Genomic DNA, 19,621 nt, shown 5'->3' with positions numbered 1-19,621 from the left:
AATAATAAAGTAGGTTATGTAGGGTATAATGTAAAAATTTGATTAGGTAGTAGGAGTAGAGAGGTAGGGTACCAAAAAAAAAAAAAAAAAGAAGAGTAAACTAGTAAGAGAGAAGGAATGGAAGGAGAGGATGTAAAGAAAAAACATGCTTATTTAAATTTTTCGACGTAAAACATTTTTCTCCGTACTGGTATTCAGTCATTTTTCTCGAAAATGGGAAATCTGTCTGCAATATGATTTGGAGTATTTCATTGTTGTATCAAGTAGGTAGGTTAGTACCGTATCTATGTTTTTTTTCTGTCTCATTTCGTCACTTCTCTGTATCGTACCGCGTTCCATAGGAGCTATGGAAGACCAAAATTGAATCAAAGAGAAGCAGGAACAGAGACATGTTTCGGAATGTATAGGGCTACTATATTTCTTTCACATGTTAAAATTAGGTTACCTCGTTGACTTTTTCTAGTTTCAGCCTGTTGTAGGCTGTCCTGGTTTTCGCCCAGGACCACCCAGTTCTGAGGATAGCCTACAATAGACCAGTGATGATATTCGGCCGGTTCGCATCAGTTCGGAGGTACCAGTTGTTAAATTATTTCTAGGTAATATTTGCAATTACCATTATACTGTATATGTTTAACATAAGACGCATGACAGAACTGGTTGTTAAACTTTTTGAATATCACCACTGCAACAGGCTGAAACTAGTCAACAAGGTAACCTAATTTTAACACGTGAAAGAAATATAGTATAGGCTACATTCTGAAGTGATATAGTGCTACAAGTTGTGTATTCAAGATGTATAGAGACATGTTATCACGAGATACACCATCCACGGATTCCATCACAGGATTTGCAGCAAAAAAAAAAAAAAAAAAAAAAATCCATGAGCCCAATTCTATAACCGGCACCAGCCCTGATCACATTATACATACGATCGTCAAATGAAAGAAATCGCTAAATGATTGCAGTTAAAACAGTAGGCCTACCATTAATGATCTGCTCAGCACGTTTATTATTCTATTATTAAAAATAAATACTTTAACGAGTGTAGCAGTGTTCTCCCACAATGTGTTTTATAGATACTGTGGTTGTTCAGAATCAAATTAGAAACAGCCTCACATGGCTATAAAACATGTGAACTATTTGGAGCTAAACATACAGTAAATAATTAACCATGTATAATCAGGGACACAAGACTCGCGTATTTTCTAAGTCAAAGAATGCCTTAGTGTTCTTTTTATTTGGTTATTTAACGACACTGTATCAACTACGAGGTTATTTAGCGTCGATGAAATTGGTGATAGTGGGATGATATTTGGCGAGACGAGGCCAAGAATTCGCCATAGATTATCTAATATTTGCCTTACGTTTGGGTAAAACCTCGGAAAAAACCCAACTAGGTAATCAACACAAGCGGGAATCGAACCCGCGCCCAAGCGCAACTTCGGATCGGAAGGCAAGCGCTTTGGCTGACTGAGCTACGCTGGCGGCTTGCCATATTGTGCATGCTAGAACCGAAAGTTTTGGTTCACACGGTAACAACATGGATAAATATATAATAGGATGCGAAACTCACTGAGTTTCCCGTAACACATACTAGAGGCGCTGTTGTAGAATTGATCGTGCTGCCATCTATATGCGGTTAGAGGCGTTATTACATCTAGCAGCGCACCAAGTAGCGAAAAGAGTAACTACTCCGTACATCCAGCAGCGCACCCAAGTAGCGAAAATAATAACTAGCTACTCCGCGTATCTAGCAGCGCGCCTGGCGGCGAAAAGTTGAACTATATGCAGTAAATATTCCTCGCCCCAAACCCTCAATTTAAAGTAAAACTTTAAAATTTTTATTCCTCACATCATCTTTCACTGAAAATTGTTATTGGAGCCAATAGTTGGAAGAGACGGTCTATTTTACACTACCTTATAATGTAACTAATTAAAATACAGCCAAACAGGGACAGAAAATAAAAGAAAACAAGGTTAGATAATTGGGATTTTATTCTTTAGGTAATAGTGTATAGTGCACTTTAAGTCTGCAAAAACTAGTTACATAATTGAAATTACTATATTACTGTATACTATTTTACAATACATTCAACAACACAATTTTGACAAGGTCCATCATATCACTGTTTAACATACACTACATGTGCACTAGGGTTACCAGATTGTAACAATTTAAAAGCAGGTCATTTTAAATGAAAAAGAATTTTCCATATAAAAGCAGGGCATAATAGACTAACTTGATACTTGACGTGACGTCTTTTTACATTCTGTTATATAATTAGGTAATTTGTTTGTCTTTGTACAATAAAACTGATACAAAACTATTATCATGAATAGAATTGAAGTATACGGATTCTAAATTAGCTTTTACCTTATTTAATTTTCGGATTGTTAATACTTCTCTGGTGACTCGACTTGTTTGAGCAAGGATTTTACAAACATAATTCCTCTAATGGACCCCAACTCAATAGTTACTCTCTTTTGTCCATTGGGAATTGGCAAGAAAGAAAAGCAGGACAATTTCTGATTTTTACGAACCCTGGCAGGATGCAGGACATGTCAAGCGAAATCCAGAACATCTGGTAATCCTATACACACAGATACACTTACATATTTAGTGTGCAGTACATTGGTAAAGTCTATACAACAAATTGAATAATTGAAATTGTGGGGCCCAGTCGGATAAGAGAAAAAGCCACATCTATATATTTATATTTTGGAATGCTCTGCCATCTGTGCTCGTTTACAGATGTAAATGATACCATTTGAATAATGTGTTGTCATATAGTTTAGTCAGAACATATTTCTTCACATTCCAATGAGATATCCTACGTATCGAAATTTATGGTTTGTCCCCTTGTCTGCCTGGACCCATCAACTATTGGTTAGTCAACTGTCCAAAAACAGGTTTGGACCCTACAAGTAACACTCATGGGACAATCAGAGCAGGAGGTAATGAGTAAGAGTGGCCAATTCCTTTCTCCCCTCCGTTGCATACATCGCTGACTAGATACATATTACATTAATCGGATTTCAGATACTACAAAAAAATGTTTGATAATTGAAACTGTCATATTACTATCTACTATTTTGCAACACATTTTAGAACACTTTTCTAGGATCACATCTAAGGTTCTTAGACATTGTTGTTTGGCATACACATAACGGTAACATATACCAAAATGTTGTATGTACTGAGGGTCAGAGTGAAATACATGAGCTGCATCACTTACTTGCATTATGTTGGGCAAAAAAGTTTACTAGGTGAACTGAAGGTATGTTAACCCCCAACTTCCAAAGTCAAATATCTCTCTTACATACGCACACATGTACCACATACTGTAACTTTGCTCCCTACAATTACACAATATATTTAACACTTGCTAAAAACGTTTTTTTCTGGGGCAAAAAAATAAATAAATAAAAATATAAAAAAATAATAAAAAAAGCTATGAACTTTCCACCAATATGATATTATACCTTTTTGTTACACACAATATGAGCGATTTACACTACTTTAAAGACACTGCAATTTTTTCTCCAGTCTCTTCACCTTTGCTTTCAGAGCTGCCATTTTTAGTTTGTTGCTCCTGGGTGAAGATAAGTGAGGACTCGAGAAAAGTTTTCGTTTTGCAACACCAGGACCTAAAGATTACGAAATTAACTTCAGATTAATCTAATTGCTGGGAACTATTTTAAATAAAAAATGAAACGTGACAACACCTTTAGCCTTGTTGAGTTAATGTAGGCCTAACAAAAGGCATGCAAGCTATGGATAGGCTATATAACATACTACAAAATTGACAATACATCAAAATGTGATCAATATTTACCAAGTTTGGAAGGAGGTGTAGCTGAAGCTGAAGGAAACTGTTCCATCTTGGATGTATTCATGTCAGTATCTAAGGAAATAAATGATAAATTGAAGCAAGAATTGAACAGACTTTGTGCTCCATTCATTTCAAACTGCTCTTAACTGTACAAATTATAACTCATATAAATGTTAAGTAATAGTAACCATCCAAAAGTTTAATGCTGCAACAAATTTGATTGTGTTAATCTGAATTGTTCGTTGTAATGTAATATAAAATATTTTTTTGCTAATAGGCTGGGCTATAGAGGACAACTGACACTAACAGAAAGGGATAATCAGCAGAGGTGTTGGGATATTAAAGAGAAGTCAGTAAGAGGGAATGATAGTGTACTTCGTGTGCCAGGGAGACTTGTCAGGATATCAGTTGCAATATCGATCGTCTGGTTCAAAAGTGCGACAACACAAAAAAACAAGTTTTGAGATATCTTCAGTTGAAAGTTTCAAATAAATCCCCTAAAAAGGGACAGAGTTGTGGTTCATAACCACGACAATTAGAATTGAGTCAGTATTCAGGACGAGTATATCACGATCTTCCAGTTCATTATTAATAGATTTCGAAATGTAGTAATAATGAATTAATAAAGTCCATAGTTATAATTACTTCTAAAGCAGTTTATTTCGTTTTTATTCTTTTTGGTTGTAAATATGACTTATCTCAATATTGAATTGGAAAGAGCTCCGAAAGGGGCTTTCAGTAGTATAAATAACTAAAAAATGGCAATTTTGGAGTTGTCGCACTTTTGAACTGGACGATCAATATATAACAAGATAAACACCCTGCCCTGTAGTTAAGAGGATTTGTTATTATTCGCTACTGTAAAAGAATGAAGTATGAACACTGCAGACATATGGCAGGGGGCAATTAACTTAAATGATTACTAGCATGTTACCAGGCTCACAAGACAGTATCGCTTACCTTCAGCTGTGGGAACCACATTGAATAGGAGCGATGGTTGCTGATAGCCCCTCAGCTGTTCACCAATCATACTGTTCCCTGTAATAATCACAAAAAAAAACGAAACATAATTAATTATGTATTTTGAAACATGTAATGTAAGAACAGCTGATGAGAAACTAAGGCATTCCTTGAAATCCATAAACTTAACTAAGTGGAATAATTACCTTGTTGGCATGCATCTTTATTCATCCCGGCATATGCCGTCGAAGCAGTAATCTTTGAAGCTGGAGTACTCATAGGAGCAGGAATTGTTTGAGGCATAGCTGCCAAGCCTGCAGCCTACTCAGTTGCAGCTTGTAAACCTATGAGACTACGCGTACCTGAAAATAAAGAAAAGAGTAATGAAATCGGAAATTTTAAACATGAATGACATAAAAACATTGCTAGTGTACTAATTACCTTCAGCAGCTGCAGAATCAATCTTCGCCCTCCTAGCATACGTCCGCAAAGTCTTGTGATGCCTGAAAGTTGGGGTAGACCCCGGTGATAAGGTCGCTCGAGGCATAACTGGGCTAGATGGTGGGCTCCGGATTTTAGGGTTTGATGGCACCACTAATCCATTAGCATGAACAGTGGGCACTGCAGTTTGCTTAAGTATCACTTTTTGTGAAGAGCTATAATAGTCATACTCAATGAAGTGGTCCATGCAGATTCTCAACCTGTGTGTGGCATCTGCGGCAACTCGATACCGGTCCTCTAGCCCACAAAATCGGAGCCACTTCCAACACCTAAAGCAATGGATTACAATTACTAATGAGATAAAGTAGAAGAAATATTGAATAGAAATCATGCAAAAATTGGGGAAAAAAATAATAAGTTATCTGCTGCATTTGTGTTATTTTAAGAGATGTCTAATGCGCATCACTAGGTGGTGAGTGACCATAGGAAAACTGGTAGCAGCAACAGATATTGGGTACAAACTAAATTAAATATTAGGCCTAAGCTTATTATTATTATTATTATTATTATTATTATTATTACTACACATGATTGAGAATTTCTCCAGAATGGCTAACTACATCAAAGAAGGCATAATTTTATTTTCCATAACTGTGAGATGTTTATACTAAAAACCACGTGGCTTTAGTTTGCAGCCATGTGGCCTAATGCTACAATTCAGGTTTACGAGGTTTCATTTTCAGCCTTCTTGCTCTTTTTCGTCAATATTTCACATTTCGTTACAGTTTGACTGAATTTCGGAACCATCTAAATTTATACTCCTACTATAATCCTAAATAAATTAGCAGAAAGCAATGCACAGCTCGTCTAACCTACTTCACCAAAAAGTACATTGTTTTCAAGTGTAAGGTTTAGGCTACACAGGACACAATAATAATACTAAAGCTTACCTCATAGGTTCCTGAGGAAAATAGAAAAAATGCTTCCCTCCCACAGTATTAACAGTCTTGCATCCAGGCGCTGAGCATCTTCCTCGAATCTTTTGCATTTTTCTGGAATCCATCTTGCCTTCATAACGCTGTTGGCTAGTCATCGGCCAACGTTCTAACTACTTCGTATCGGAGAGTGGAGAACGCTGGTCCTCACGTAGTTCTATGATTTACCACCTACGACGTCGGGCGCTGATCACCTTATTTCAGAATACCGCTTCTAGATCGTGCTGTCCGCAGTTTCGCATCCTATTATATATTTATCCATGGTAACAAGATAATCACTTCGCTTTTCTGTTTAAATAATATAGCCTAGTCTATGTTGAGAATGAATTAAAATTTTGACGTCTTATGAACAGCTCTGCAGACCTTCAAACATTTTCGCCGCTCAACAATCATGTCCCTTCACTTACTTTATGTTTGAAATCACCCCGTTTGACGTGATTAAATGAAATGTATTTTTCTCTGAAAAGCACGCTTCTGAATAATTATTTTATAGTTCTAATTTATATTTGTTCATTGTTACCTCGTTAATTAATGTCTGCCTCCAAATGGTTCACATACTATTTAAAACCATTGTGAGTGACGGCAATAAAAATTAACTAAAAAGACAAACCAGAAAAACTTACCAAATTTGTGAGTTTACTTCTTATATTCATAACACCACGAAGAAATCGGTCGGCGATTTTGTACCAGGCTAGATTAGGAACATAAATGTCTGTAGTTGCCGAGTCTGTTGTACCGGTATTCGACACCTTAATTTTTTCAATCTCTTGTTTATAAGTTGTTCGCATTGAATTAATTTTTTTTAGAACGTCACGCCCACTGAAACCAGGTATGTTCATGGCCTTTGCTAACCTTTCTACTGCCGAGTTCCGTGCATCTTTATTCTTATAGTCCGCTAACCTCACATTCCACAACACTTCCTCTGCCTCGTACATTTCCATGAATCTTATACTTTCCCTATCCGTCCACTTCCTAATTGTTTTCTGTTTCCTTTTACGGGTTTCACCCCCCGCATGCAGTATATTTGACGTCATTTTTTATTCCACTTGGAACAAAGTATTTAAATTGGCTACCGTCCTACTCAACTTGGATGTAGCTCCCTGTGAAGTTGATTTGGATGAAACTGTTCATATGATCCAGATAGCGTCCAAGTGATGCGCGCGCAACGTCCAAGTGTACTTCAAGTAAATTTTGTACAGTCAACCCAAATAAATAAATTAGTTTTATCAAAGTTTCACCACTTTCTCCTTGATGAGTTTGAAATAAATTATTGTACCCATTATTTCTACTAAAGGATGAAACGCATGTCGTGTCTAACCTAACTTCGTTATTTACACTGCTATTTACAGTCGACATTAGTTTTTACACCATATTATATACTGCTACTTACAAGGTTTTTTCTTCTGCAAGGTCCTTTCCTCTTCTTGAATATTCTTTGAGATCTTGGCATTATTTTTCTTTTCTACGAGTGTAATATTCGAACACAAATAGAAAATGGATACAAATAGCTCTGCTAACTCGATTACTTAAAATGCACTATGAAATAGTGCAGAAGTCGCAAAAATTGATGTATTTATTATCAATGTGGAAATAGAGTATTTTGCCGCTGTGAGGATTAATAAAAAACCTTCGAATTCTTATACCAACAATACAAATTTGATAATTTTATCCGCTAACCTTACACAAATACACTAGATTCAGCGGGAAAACCGCTATATTGACAACACTGAACAAATATAGAGCTGAACATGGCAGCCACTGCATTTAATGTCTCAATAAAGAAAACAAATTTCCTTGACCTCCCGCTAATTTCGAAATACCTTTTTTAATTCATTGTTAACATCTCTAGTCCTTTCTCGTTATGCTCAGAGATGACGTTACTTATCAACAATGTGACACTGAAACGTCTGTTCAGGATTCCGCCCAGCAACAATCCCACCCTGACCACCGAGGCAATCTTACAAAATAATTACTGAAAATTATTTTTTCACAGGAAATAGTGTTGCAAAGGGAGTGTGACATCACGCTCATTATACATATATAAAAGCCATTTAAATGTAACTTCGAGGTAAAATAACTTCATATTTAAACAATATCATACTCCACAGACCTAACAACCTCTATAATTATCTACGTTCAAACCAATCTATTTTCATCTGACATTCCATATGTATTCCTGTAGAAATTATGTTGGTGGTGGTGATGATGATGATGATGACGAAGACAACTACTACCGATACTACCGAAATCCCAGAGCCAGGTCACTTTTTTTGTTTAGAAATACACCACTGGTCAGACCTTCAGTCTGTCACGCAGGCGGTCCAGGTTCGAGTCCCAATCAGACCTGAGATTTCTCATTGCAATATCCATAGTCACACTTGTGGCAGACAAGGTCGCGGTTAGGGGTTTTCTCGGGGTTCTTCTGTTTCCCCATATTAGGCATCTACATCAGTCTATAGCATTCCCTGAATGCCAGCTGGCAATACATGGAAGAGGCTGGCCTAGGGACGAGTGGGGTTGCCTACTCAAAACCTGGGTACGAAATAGGATGTAGTAAAAATTTATGATTTTTCACTTTATTTAGAAATAAAAAATTCTTGTGTGTGCAAAAGTTGTTGCATTTTATACCCAACATAACCTGAAAATTGTATGAAAATCATATGCTATCTTGAGGTGTACAATGGCCTTAAAATTTTAAAATATAACAATTTATCTTCATTTATTATTATTTTTTTTACTTTGTTGTATTAATGAACTTGGGTGTTTAAGGTATTTATAATGATACTGTCATACCCTTAAAAAAATTATATCTCAAATTAAATATTTTGAGGTGCCCTAAGACCATAGAGTTTTTATTAAAATTGATTTGTATGTTAGTACCAATGACTCATCAGAAAATCTGGTCGGGATGGCCAGTGAAAATATATGCATCAGTGTGGTTTGCAATTAAAATGCAATCATAATGTTGGAATGGACCACGGCACCTCTGGAAAATGATTCCGTTCAGCAGATGCCTACTGGAAAATCTTAAGATCGTTGTTGATCCTGTGATCGAAAGAAAATCATATTTCGCACACCTCGAAAATATGTGTTAGCTATGCTAACTGATACAAGGGAAGGTATCAGAAATAGCTTTTTCTTGTATACTTGGAACCAGAGACAAACAACCCAGCAAGAACGTAAGAAAATTTAAGGTACCCAAGCTGAACTTCAATGCTTCGGACTACTATGAAATGATAAGTCATGAGAGCTACATCGGTACTGAACCACCCATAACTCAGTCGATCTTCCGAGAAGATATCGATGATAATGAGCCGCTGACATTTCCAAAGTTCTTGTGTCATACACAAGCAGTAGAATGGTGTGTTCGTTTAATGATTGAGATCGCTTCAGCAGTTTGCGAACCAAAAAGGGATGAATATATCAGGGCCAGATTGAAATCTAGGACTGTCATGCCTCATTTCGACAAAAAAACTGAATATCATAATACAAGGTGTATCTAAATTGGTGTCAAATATTTCGGGGACGTGTTCCTAACATCGAAACAATTTAAAAAGTTAATAAGAATATGGGTTTGAAAACCACTCTTTAGGCAGCTTTTAAAGGATTTGTCCCTTCATTGACCACTGACTGTTTGATGGTTTTTTTATTTGTTTGTATTTTGTAGAGCAAAAAAATCAGAAGAAAATGTATTCTGTGAGTGAACAGAACGAAATGATTTGCATCATTTAATTGATGATGTGATTCTGGACGTCATCCAACGAACGTGTTTTAACACGATGCTGCTCCAGCTCATTTCAGTCTGATAGTTCGTAATTTTTTAATGATCGATTTCCCCAAAGATGTATTGGTCGAAGGGGATTCGTTGCATGGCCTGCTCGATCGCCTGATTTGAATCCAATGGATTTCTTCGTCTGGGGACATTTAAAGTCCCTAGTTTATGCGACTCCTGTACTTCATGTTGATATTCTGAGAGCGTATCCAAATGGATTTCACGAAATACGAAACACTCCAGGAATTTTCAACAGAGTATGCCAGAGCATGTAACGCAGTTTTAGGAGATACATCGAATCAGGAGGAAGCCACTTCGAGCAATTTTTGTAACATTAAATTTTGTCTTGTAACTCCGAAATAAATTATTTTGAGACCAATGTTCATATGAACCTTTTGTAATGTTTTTGTGTTACGAACACGTCCCCGAAATATTTGACACCAATTTAGATACACCCTGTATTTAATACAATCAGAGTTAATAGTTCTTTACAATTTATTTGTTATTCACTTATGCTCACAAACTACATTTAAGAGGTGTAATGTACTTGATCTCTGACGTGAGCATATTTGTTTTTCATGTTCATAAATTAGTTTTAATTTAAATAAATAGCTTTTCTTTTCAAAAACGAGTTCATATTATTTCAACTATAACCAATTAACCAATATAAATTTGTAGCCATATTTGAGATTTTTTAACATTTCTATTAAAATTCAGATTTTCATTGTTCTTCTAGCAATTGGAAGTTGAGTTTCAGAGAAGATAATTTTTTCTTACTATTTACACTTCCACTAAAATTATTAAAACCCAAGGTACATGAAATTTGAAATAATAAAGAATGTAAAAAATTAAAATATTAATAATGGAAGATCTCTCACTCTGAGAGAGGAACATAGGTTCAGGGTGTTTGAGAATAAGGTGCTAAGGAAAATATTTGGGGCTAAGCGGGATAAAGTTACAGGAGAATGGAGAAAGTTACACAACACAGAACTGCACGCATTGTATTCTTCACCTGACATAATTAGGAACATAAAATCGAGACGTTTGAGATGGGCAGGGCATGTAGCACGTATGGGCGAATCCAGAAATGCATATAGTGTGTTAGTTGGGAGACCGGAGGGAAAAAGATCTTTAGGGAGGCCGAGACGTAGATGGAAGGATAATATTAAAATGGATTTGAGGGAGGTGGGGTATGATGATAGAGACTGGATTAATCTTGCACAGGATAGGGACCGCTGGCGGGCTTATGTGAGGGCGGCAATGAACCTTCAGGTTCCTTAAAAGCCATTTGTTGTAATAATGGAAGATACAATTTTTGGGGCTCTTGTAACACCTGAAGATATCACTCCATTAAGAAATAAATTTTGCAGATAAGCTCTCATAATGCATCAACTTTTGCATGCCAAAGCTTTTTGATATAAGTAAAAAAAAAAAAAAGGTTTTCACTCAACCCTAGCATTCAATGAACCTTAGTGTAGTCAGCTGGTGTGGATATGGAAATGCGACTAGCTTGCGGGTTAGTGCAACAGATATCGAAAGGTCGCAGTGCCCCCCTCCCGAAATTCCATCCCATTCCTTACCCCTATTAGTAACAGAATCAACAATAAATTCCCCTCCCCCCCTTACAATCTCCCTTTAAATGTTACTCATTTATGAAAAGGCACTTCCTCATGTGCACTTACCTTGTGATAAGAAGTCATGAATTCGTTCATTTAAGCAAACAAGAAACTAAGAGGTGCCTACAGTAGCTACCAGTAACACCAAGATGTAGTCCCACTAATTTTCACAAGTGAAAACAAACCTTCATTTCTCATGTAAGAACTTAGTGTGACGCTGTATAGGAATGAACAGATCCTTAAAAAGATACATTCTTCAGACAAATACTTGTAAAATGTGTGTGTTAGAGTTCAGTGTATACTATATTATGCGAAAGACTACCATGCATGCGTCAGTACTGACACTGAATTTTTTGTGGCTAGCTGGCTACGGACTGGAAGGTCCGGGGTTCGATCCCAGGTGGTGACAGGATTTTTTCTCGTTGCCAAACTTTCAGAACGGCCCCGAGGTTCACTCAGACTCCTATAAAATTGAGTACCGGGTCTTTCCCGGGGGTAAAAGGCGGTCAGAGCGTGGTGCCGACCACACCACCTCATTCTAGTGCTGAGGTCATGGAAAGCATGGGGCTCTACCTCCATGCCCCCCCAAGTGCCTTCATGGCATGTTAGGGGATACCTTTACCTTTTTACCTTTTTATAATTATGTATATGATTTAAGTGTGTTTATGCATTTAATTCAGAAAGTTAAGATAGGTACTCTACAAATTTAGTGTGAAAAGTTCTATCAATGTATCTACTGTTGCACACATTTCCTGCAACATTTCAATGGAGAGTGACTAGATAAGCATGTGTGGTTTTTCTTGAAATTGTCCCCTGCTGGAGCATAAAAAATCTGGTCAGCCTAAGTCGCAATAACTCAATGAATAGCAGTACTTTAATGTATGTCATTAAGATACAGTTACGTCACAGAATCAGAAAATGAAGCTGTAGATATTTTCTAGGTTTCTTTCTCTGAATTGTATTATTATTTTGTAATATATTAGGAAATTCTCATAAATTGTTAAGTTAATTCTTGTTTTATTGTATATATATGGAGCAAATGATCAGTGCGTTACAATTTTCATCTAGATATTAGCCTATTTTTGATAAACTTGACTCTCAATTGTAAACTCTAAGGAGTATTTGTGATCATTTTGTTTTATGTTTAGTGTTGTAATAGAATAATAAGGTTCTTAGAAAAATATCTGGGGCTAAGAGGGATGAAGTTACAGGAGAATGGAGAAAGTTACACAACGCAGAGCTGCACGCATTGTATACTTCACCTGACATAATTAGGAACATAAAATGCAGACATTTGAGATGGGCAGGCCATGTAGCACGTATGGGCGAATCCAGAAATGCATACAGAGTGTTAGTTGGGAGGCCGGAGGGAAAAAGACCTTTGGGGAGGCCGAGACGTAGATGGAAAGATAATATTAAAATGGATTTGAGGGAGGTGGGATATGATGGTAGAGACTGGATTAATCTTGCTCAGGATAGGGACCAATGGCGGGCTTATGTGAGAGCGGCAATGAACCTCCGGGTTCCTTAAAAGCCAGTAAGTAAGTAAGTAAGTAAGTTGTAATAGAATAAATTTCATTTTTGTACGATAATTTCACACGTGTAATTTGACAATGTCATTAGCTTTTGCTATAACGACAGCTATACTATACACATGTAATGAGCTCATTATAGTATGGTCGAGCAAAAAATAAATTATAATACAGGTGATGGTAGTCCACTGCTGTGGAGTAACAATTAGCAGGTCCGACTGTGAAACAAGTGGGCCTGAGTTCAAAATCCTGTTTGGGAGATCTTCCGAGGTTTTCTATCAACCAATTGAAGCAGAATTGCTGAGTAACTTTCGGCATTGGACCTCGGACTCATTTCAGCTTCATCTATCATCTTTCAATAGTGTCAGATTGACCGAATATGCAGTAGATGTAGTTCTATAATTTGCATGGAGATGATATTTGTCTGAGGGAGCTGCATAAGTCCATGGGGATGGAGAGGCTTTCATAGTGGATTGCACTGGATCTGGGTGCTGTGTAGCTGAATTGACAGATGGCACCAAATAGCGAATCATGATACTTACAGTAATGCGATCTTTAGGTCAGTGTAGGATGCAGCAGGATGTAGTAACGTGCATTTACGAATAAATGACATCGAGCTGAAGAAGCTGCAGAATTCCCAGGGCATCTTTAGTTGTTCGTGTGGACTCCATCCGATCTGAGCATTGTAGCTGAATTCATAGATGCCACCAAACAGTGAACAATGATACTTACAAAAATCCGGTTCTGAGAACTTCAACAATCATCCCAATAAGAAGTTGGCATAATAAACTTCAGGCTGTGGTGCAAATCTTCAGGCACTCGTAGAAAAGAGAGGAGGAGGGAAAGTGGTTGTTGGTGATCCTGCAACTATGCCATAACCCCCCACTGAATATTATACAGTGTGATTCAGAATAACAATGAAATATTTTATTAGAATATAGGTAAAATATATACAAGTATATGAGTTAGAGACTAAGAGATTGATGTAATCTCAGTTTCTCTTAAAAGAGCATAGTAGTTGAAACACCTCCTGAAGGGTATGCAACATCTTCTACACTTTAAATTCCTTTTGTCTTCCTACTGATATGCTTCATCATAAGAGTAAGAAATTCAATGTTACGCCACTGTAATATTTGCAACACTGTTGGGGGTCGTCACTTCGATTGTCTTTCTGTTGTCACAAGGACATAAAACATAATGATATGTTAAAATCTGCATACAAATGCAATCTCTCTGGGCAAACACACTATTGCTGTAAACTAAGAGCTGGTTCCTACTGGTGTGGATGACAATAGTTGAGGTCGCTGGCACAGCAGCACTGTCTTGTATGCTTGGCGATACTGCTTGTTCATAATGACGTAGATGATGGGGTTCACACAGCCAGAGAGGTACAGCAAGAGGTAGCCCAGAATGTGTAACTCTAAAATCAATACCAATGTAATTTAACACAACATCCAGGTATGAAAAGCTATAATTGTTTCAGGCTAACAAGTACAGAAACATGATGCAGCCAGCACTAGATTTACAATGTTGCCACCCAGAGGCATAAAATATTTGCTGTCCCTTTTCCTAATTTTTACCCCTCACCTTTCATCCTTGATAAACATTGGAATAAATAGCAAGCCTTGTGAATTCTGGGTTTACTTTGAGAGAATTGGAATTTGAAACTTACAAGATACCGGTATCAGTTTTTAAACATCTTTTGTCTTGCCTTCTGCTATGCGAACTGATTATTGATTTCACAGCTGCCATCTTTGGAGATGATGGTTTAAAGAATTGAGATGATCCTCAGTCATGTTCGTGCACAGAAAATTTTGTACTTTTCTCGGTCATGAGAGGGAGTGTTCTGCTGTACGGTTGGACACGACAATGTACAAGAATATTCGGAGAGCAATATCTTGTTTGTATATCTGTTGGAGCTCCTTTCTTCGTATCCATTGGCACAGCTCAAGAATATTCTAATTTTTGCCTCTCTTCCAGAGATTGAAGATAAGCTTTTAAGTGAACCAACTCTTCAACCAAGCAGAAAGACTCTTACGTCCTTCAGCTGATACAGCAATGACTTTCCAATTTAGCTCAGAGTTTTGAACTTTTAATTTATTTAGATATATGACTGTCTCCTTTCTCCAGCTTATACTGCAATTTATCCGTGATAAAAAAGAAGGTACAGACCGATTATTTAGTCCTGATAGCTCAGCAACACGAAAGAGGGGAAGTAATAGGAGTAGTGGGGAGAGCTCTGGAGTAGATAAGGGCGAGCGGTCGGTAAAGGAATGCAGTACAGCTTAATTAAGCTGTACCGCACGCATGACATCTGATTGCTGCGAAGGCAAGCGAGTAACTAACCCAAACACCCCTTGGCACAACTAAATGGACTAGCCTTACCCAGGCGCACATTGCCGGCGAATGTCAGGTCTAAATAATCGTACTGTATTTATCCTGAAGATGTACTTATCACCCAAATGTACATCAACCTACCTGCAGTTTTTTTTTTTAATTTTCTTACATCTTACATCACCTTCATATGTTAAGAAATTTGATAAAGTCCCTACTTTTTCTTCAAAACAATCAAAATATCCTCTGGTAGACTTCAGAAGCCTTATTATTTACTTATTTATTTAAAATATTTATTTCTACTGGAAGAGCTAAGGTCATAAAGCCTTCTCTTCTACTCAACCAGTATAAGAACACATAGCAAATATGATAATAGCAATACAGGAAAAATACATAAACAATAATAATAATAATAATAATAATAATAATAATAATAATAATAATAATAATTTACTTGTGGCTTTTAAGGAACCCGGAGGTTCATTGCTGCCCTCACATAAGCCCACCATCGGTTCCTATCCTGTGCAAGATTAATCCAGTCTCTACCATTATATACCAACTCCCTCAAACCTATTTTAATATTACCCTCCCATCTACGTCTCGGCCTCCCCAAAAGTCTTTTCCCCTCTGGCCTCCCAACTAACAATAACAATAATAATAATAGTAATAATAATAATAATAATAATAATAATAATAATAATAATAATAATAATGTGCAAAATGAAAACGAGTTACATGTAATTCTAGGAGTCAAACAACTACAACAATGTGACATGTGAATCGAAGGAATTAGTAAAATAATAGAAAACATTTATATATTAAAAATAAAAATAAAATATTAGAACAATTATATTTTCAGAAAGATCATAGGTTAATCAGTCTATTTGACAACTGGCCTTTAAAAGTAGTCAATGTCTGACAGCCCCCTTAAGGTATGAGGTAGGGAGTTCCAGTGATGAGGTATACTTAATATGTCAGTGATCTGAGATCAAGTATTTAGGTTAAGGTTGCCACTTAAATGCACAAGACGAGACAAGAGATAAGTTGGAGCCGAAATGCTCAGAATTTGAAATAGAAGATAATTAGGAAATCACAGCCCTGCAGTATACTGTATATTGACTACAACCCAACTCTGGCTACTAGCAACAGGCATCTATAATGAACACCGATCAAAATACCCCTCATTTCTCGTGAAAAACAACAACTGAATAGACTACAGTGGACTTTATGTTGTCAGCAAACAGCTGGATACATTAAGAAGATTGATAATTAGGAAATCATATAATGTAATAACAGAGTACATGTTAATACCAACACATTAAACTTTTCCATTTACGGCATTCAATTGCTCCAGAATAAATCACCAAAACTGTGCCATACAGGAAAAACTAAAACCCCTGATAGACCAAGATAAAAGTATATTGATAGTATTTTTGAAAACAGAATAAAATTGAGAATTTTAATAAAATGACGAGACATCCAGAAAATATTAAAAGAATGGTGCTATCAAAACATTATGTATGGTGGCAGTAGTAGTAGTGGTAGTAGTAGTGGTAGTGGTAGTGGTGGTAGTGGTGGTAGTAGTAGTAGTGGTGATGGTGGTAGTGGTGGTGGTGATAGTAGTGGTGGTGGTAGTAGTGGTAGAAGGAGCAGCAACAGCAGCAGCAGTAGTAGTAGTAGTAGTAGTAGTAGTAGCTCTACTGATGAATTGTATATAGACCTACTGTAAATTGAATGGTAATATGTATAGCTCAACTGATAAATTGTTTATGATTATAAATTGAATTAATCTACTTGATATTAATTGCACAAATTTGTATAGCTTAATGAAAGTATGCTACTTTGTATTGTATATATTTGTATAGTTTTGGCCGATGAATTGTATATGCTTTAAATTGAATAGTAATCTATATAGCTCTACTGATAAATTGTTTGTGTTTGTAATTTGAAGTAGTTTGAATGATATGTATTATCAATTTCTGTATATCACAACTGGTTGAATTGTTTATGCCTTAAATTTAATTAAATTGTTTTGTATTATAATATAGCTCAACTTATGAATGATCGTTTGTGTTTGTAAATTTAATAATCTGATTGGCTATGTATTGTATACTTTTAGTAGAGCCATCGATGTAGCTCAGTCGGCAGACTCGCTGGGCTGCTGATCCGGAGCTGTGTTCGGGCTTGGGTTGGATCCCCCTTTGGACTTTGGCTTCTTCGGAGGTTTTCCCCAGCCGTGGGACTGAAGCCGGATGGTCTATGGCGAGTCCTTGGCATCAACCCCTTTGATTTGATTACCCCCTTTGATTTGATTACCTGGTTGGGTTTTTCCGAGGTTTCCCACACCGAAAAGGCAAATGCCGGGTAATATTTTGGCGAATCCTCGGACCTCATCTCATCTCACTACATCTCGCCAAAATGTAAAAAAAATTGTACAAAATTGTAAAAATTGTAGAAAATGACTAAATTGTAAAACTATACAAATTTGTAAAAATTGTAATTGTAATATTGTAAAATGTTGACATGTTCCACATCTTAAAGCTTCATTGCTCATGTAAGATCTATAGAATAAAATAAATGAATGAATGAATGAGTAGTAGTAGTAGTAGTGGCAGTGGTGTTGGCAGTGGCAATGGTAATGGTAGTGATAGTGGTAGTGGTAGTACCGGTAGTAGTAATAGTGGTGGTGGTAGTAGTAGTAGTAGTAGTAATAATGACAACAACAACAATAATAATAATAATAATAATGATATGATAATGTTAAAAGTTCAGGACTACATTTTGTTTGAACCACGCAAATCCAAATGTTCCTTCTCGAACCATCACTGACCTGGAAAATCGATAGCATTGTCGCGAATCTTGATGATGATGATGGGCACGTAGCACATCAAGAAGCTTGGAAAGATAGCCAACATCATCATTGTGATGTGGCACTCATTCCTCTTGGCCTTCGCCTCGCACTGCTCCTTTGAGTTGGATCCCTCGGATTGACTCTCCGCCGTACGTTCCCGTAGCCTTTTCTCAGACCTAATACACACCAGAATTACTCTGCAGGTTACTCCAAGACTTTAACAAATGTTATCTCATCAACAATATTCTTTAACAGGGCCCGGATTTTTAGATCCAATACACCTTGATTTTAGATTTCTTATATATCCAAAATATGTTCTTATAGATTTCTGGGTAATATTTAGGACATGAAATTTAGTTATATGCAGTGGCGGCTTGTGAACTTGTGGATTGGAGAGCTGCAGTAGATTTCGGTATATACAAATTTCACTTCTTGATACCATTAATGATAAGTATAGGACAAAAATAAATGCACTACATATCGAAAAACCAAAACTTCCTGACTTAGTTGGGAGATGTCTGTGGGACCATTTGCTAATCCCTAAGAAAAACTAATACCATCGATTTCAGTCTGAATTTCAGATCAACAGACACTCAACTTACAATCTACCAGTTCATTCTGAATTGTCTTAGAATTACCTTTAAACAGTGGCATGTTCCAAATGATTTTTGAGAGGCTCGTTTAGATTACTCGCGAACTGTAGCAACACTCGAAATACATCAGGGTTCTTCGAATCGTTTTTCATCATGTCCCCTAAGGGGAAGTTCATATTGGCCACAAAATTTGATACAATCAATATTTTTTTAAAAATAATTTCACGATTTTTCTCACTTCTTGATTATGTTTGAGAATGTTTGTTCTGTTCGTTTCACTTAATTGCACAGCAGGATGAGTTGCGTAACATAGCCAATGAAACAACATTTTTCAGGTGAGACTGCGAAGATTCGTGCATTTTGCTTTTTAGGGGCAAATGTCCTAAATCTGTCACACCATTCCTAGTCCATGCAGCATCACCACCGAAGAGGAGGCAAGGAAAACAAAATACAGATTTTTTTTGTTCACATCCACGTAACCACAAATGCTTAGCGTAAATTTCATTGTTATACTTCCTTACATATATGCACTATTTCGGCTGGATGAAGCTTAAGTAAGATTTAAGTCGGGTAACGGACGACCCTTTAATTTTACTTCATTACATCAATATTCTCCGCAAGGGAAAGTTGAGAAAAATAAAATTAATATTCTGTAATTCACACACATTCATGCTTGCAAATTTGCACTGGTTAA

General features: G+C 36.6%; 3 protein-coding genes across 7 annotated transcripts in view; all 3 read right to left on the bottom strand.

Annotated features, from left to right (window-relative positions):
• Window positions 1-7,846, bottom strand: part of LOC138693525 (uncharacterized) — a 70,599-nt gene extending 62,753 nt beyond the window's left edge. For 2 of the 3 annotated variants that reach the window (XM_069817524.1, XM_069817527.1), the window contains exon 1: window positions 7,620-7,845. Coding sequence is in view for 2 of the 3 variants with exons in the window: in XM_069817527.1 (XP_069673628.1) it covers window positions 7,620-7,679 (60 nt within the window). In the remaining variant the exon portion in view is untranslated. Of the gene's footprint in view, window positions 1-7,619 lie in introns of all 3 variants that reach the window. The other variant, XM_069817517.1, reaches the window with a different exon arrangement.
• LOC138693498 (uncharacterized) lies at window positions 1,977-6,479 on the bottom strand. Of its 3 annotated transcripts, none has more exons than XR_011330340.1 (6): window positions 6,185-6,475; window positions 5,235-5,563; window positions 5,000-5,155; window positions 4,794-4,871; window positions 3,837-3,905; window positions 1,977-3,648 (listed from the first exon to the last, which is right to left on the bottom strand). XR_011330340.1 is itself a non-coding variant. In XM_069817513.1 (6 exons), the coding sequence occupies exons 3-6, from the start codon at window positions 5,094-5,096 to the stop codon at window positions 3,521-3,523; spliced, it is 372 nt and encodes a 123-aa protein (XP_069673614.1). In that variant the 5' UTR covers window positions 5,097-5,155; window positions 5,235-5,563; window positions 6,185-6,476; the 3' UTR covers window positions 1,977-3,520. The 3 variants fall into 3 exon arrangements, 2 of the variants coding, with proteins under 2 accessions (XP_069673614.1, XP_069673615.1); XM_069817513.1 differs by having other exon boundaries at window positions 6,185-6,476; XM_069817514.1 differs by lacking the exon at window positions 5,235-5,563 and having other exon boundaries at window positions 6,185-6,479.
• A 6,208-nt stretch (window positions 7,847-14,054) lies between the features above and the next one.
• LOC138693353 (zinc finger protein 665-like) overlaps window positions 14,055-19,621 on the bottom strand; it is a 75,564-nt gene continuing 69,997 nt past the window's right edge. The window contains exons 11-12 of the mRNA XM_069817296.1: window positions 18,314-18,510; window positions 14,055-14,569 (exon numbers count right to left, since the gene is read on the bottom strand). Coding sequence (XP_069673397.1) covers window positions 14,409-14,569; window positions 18,314-18,510 — 358 coding nt within the window. The 3' untranslated portion in view covers window positions 14,055-14,408. The remainder of the gene's footprint in view (window positions 14,570-18,313; window positions 18,511-19,621) is intronic.

This window comes from Periplaneta americana, chromosome 2, assembly GCF_040183065.1.
Source record: "Periplaneta americana isolate PAMFEO1 chromosome 2, P.americana_PAMFEO1_priV1, whole genome shotgun sequence".
Taxonomy (NCBI): Eukaryota; Metazoa; Arthropoda; class Insecta; order Blattodea; family Blattidae; genus Periplaneta; species Periplaneta americana.
This window is presented reverse-complemented; position numbering and strand designations above follow the sequence as displayed.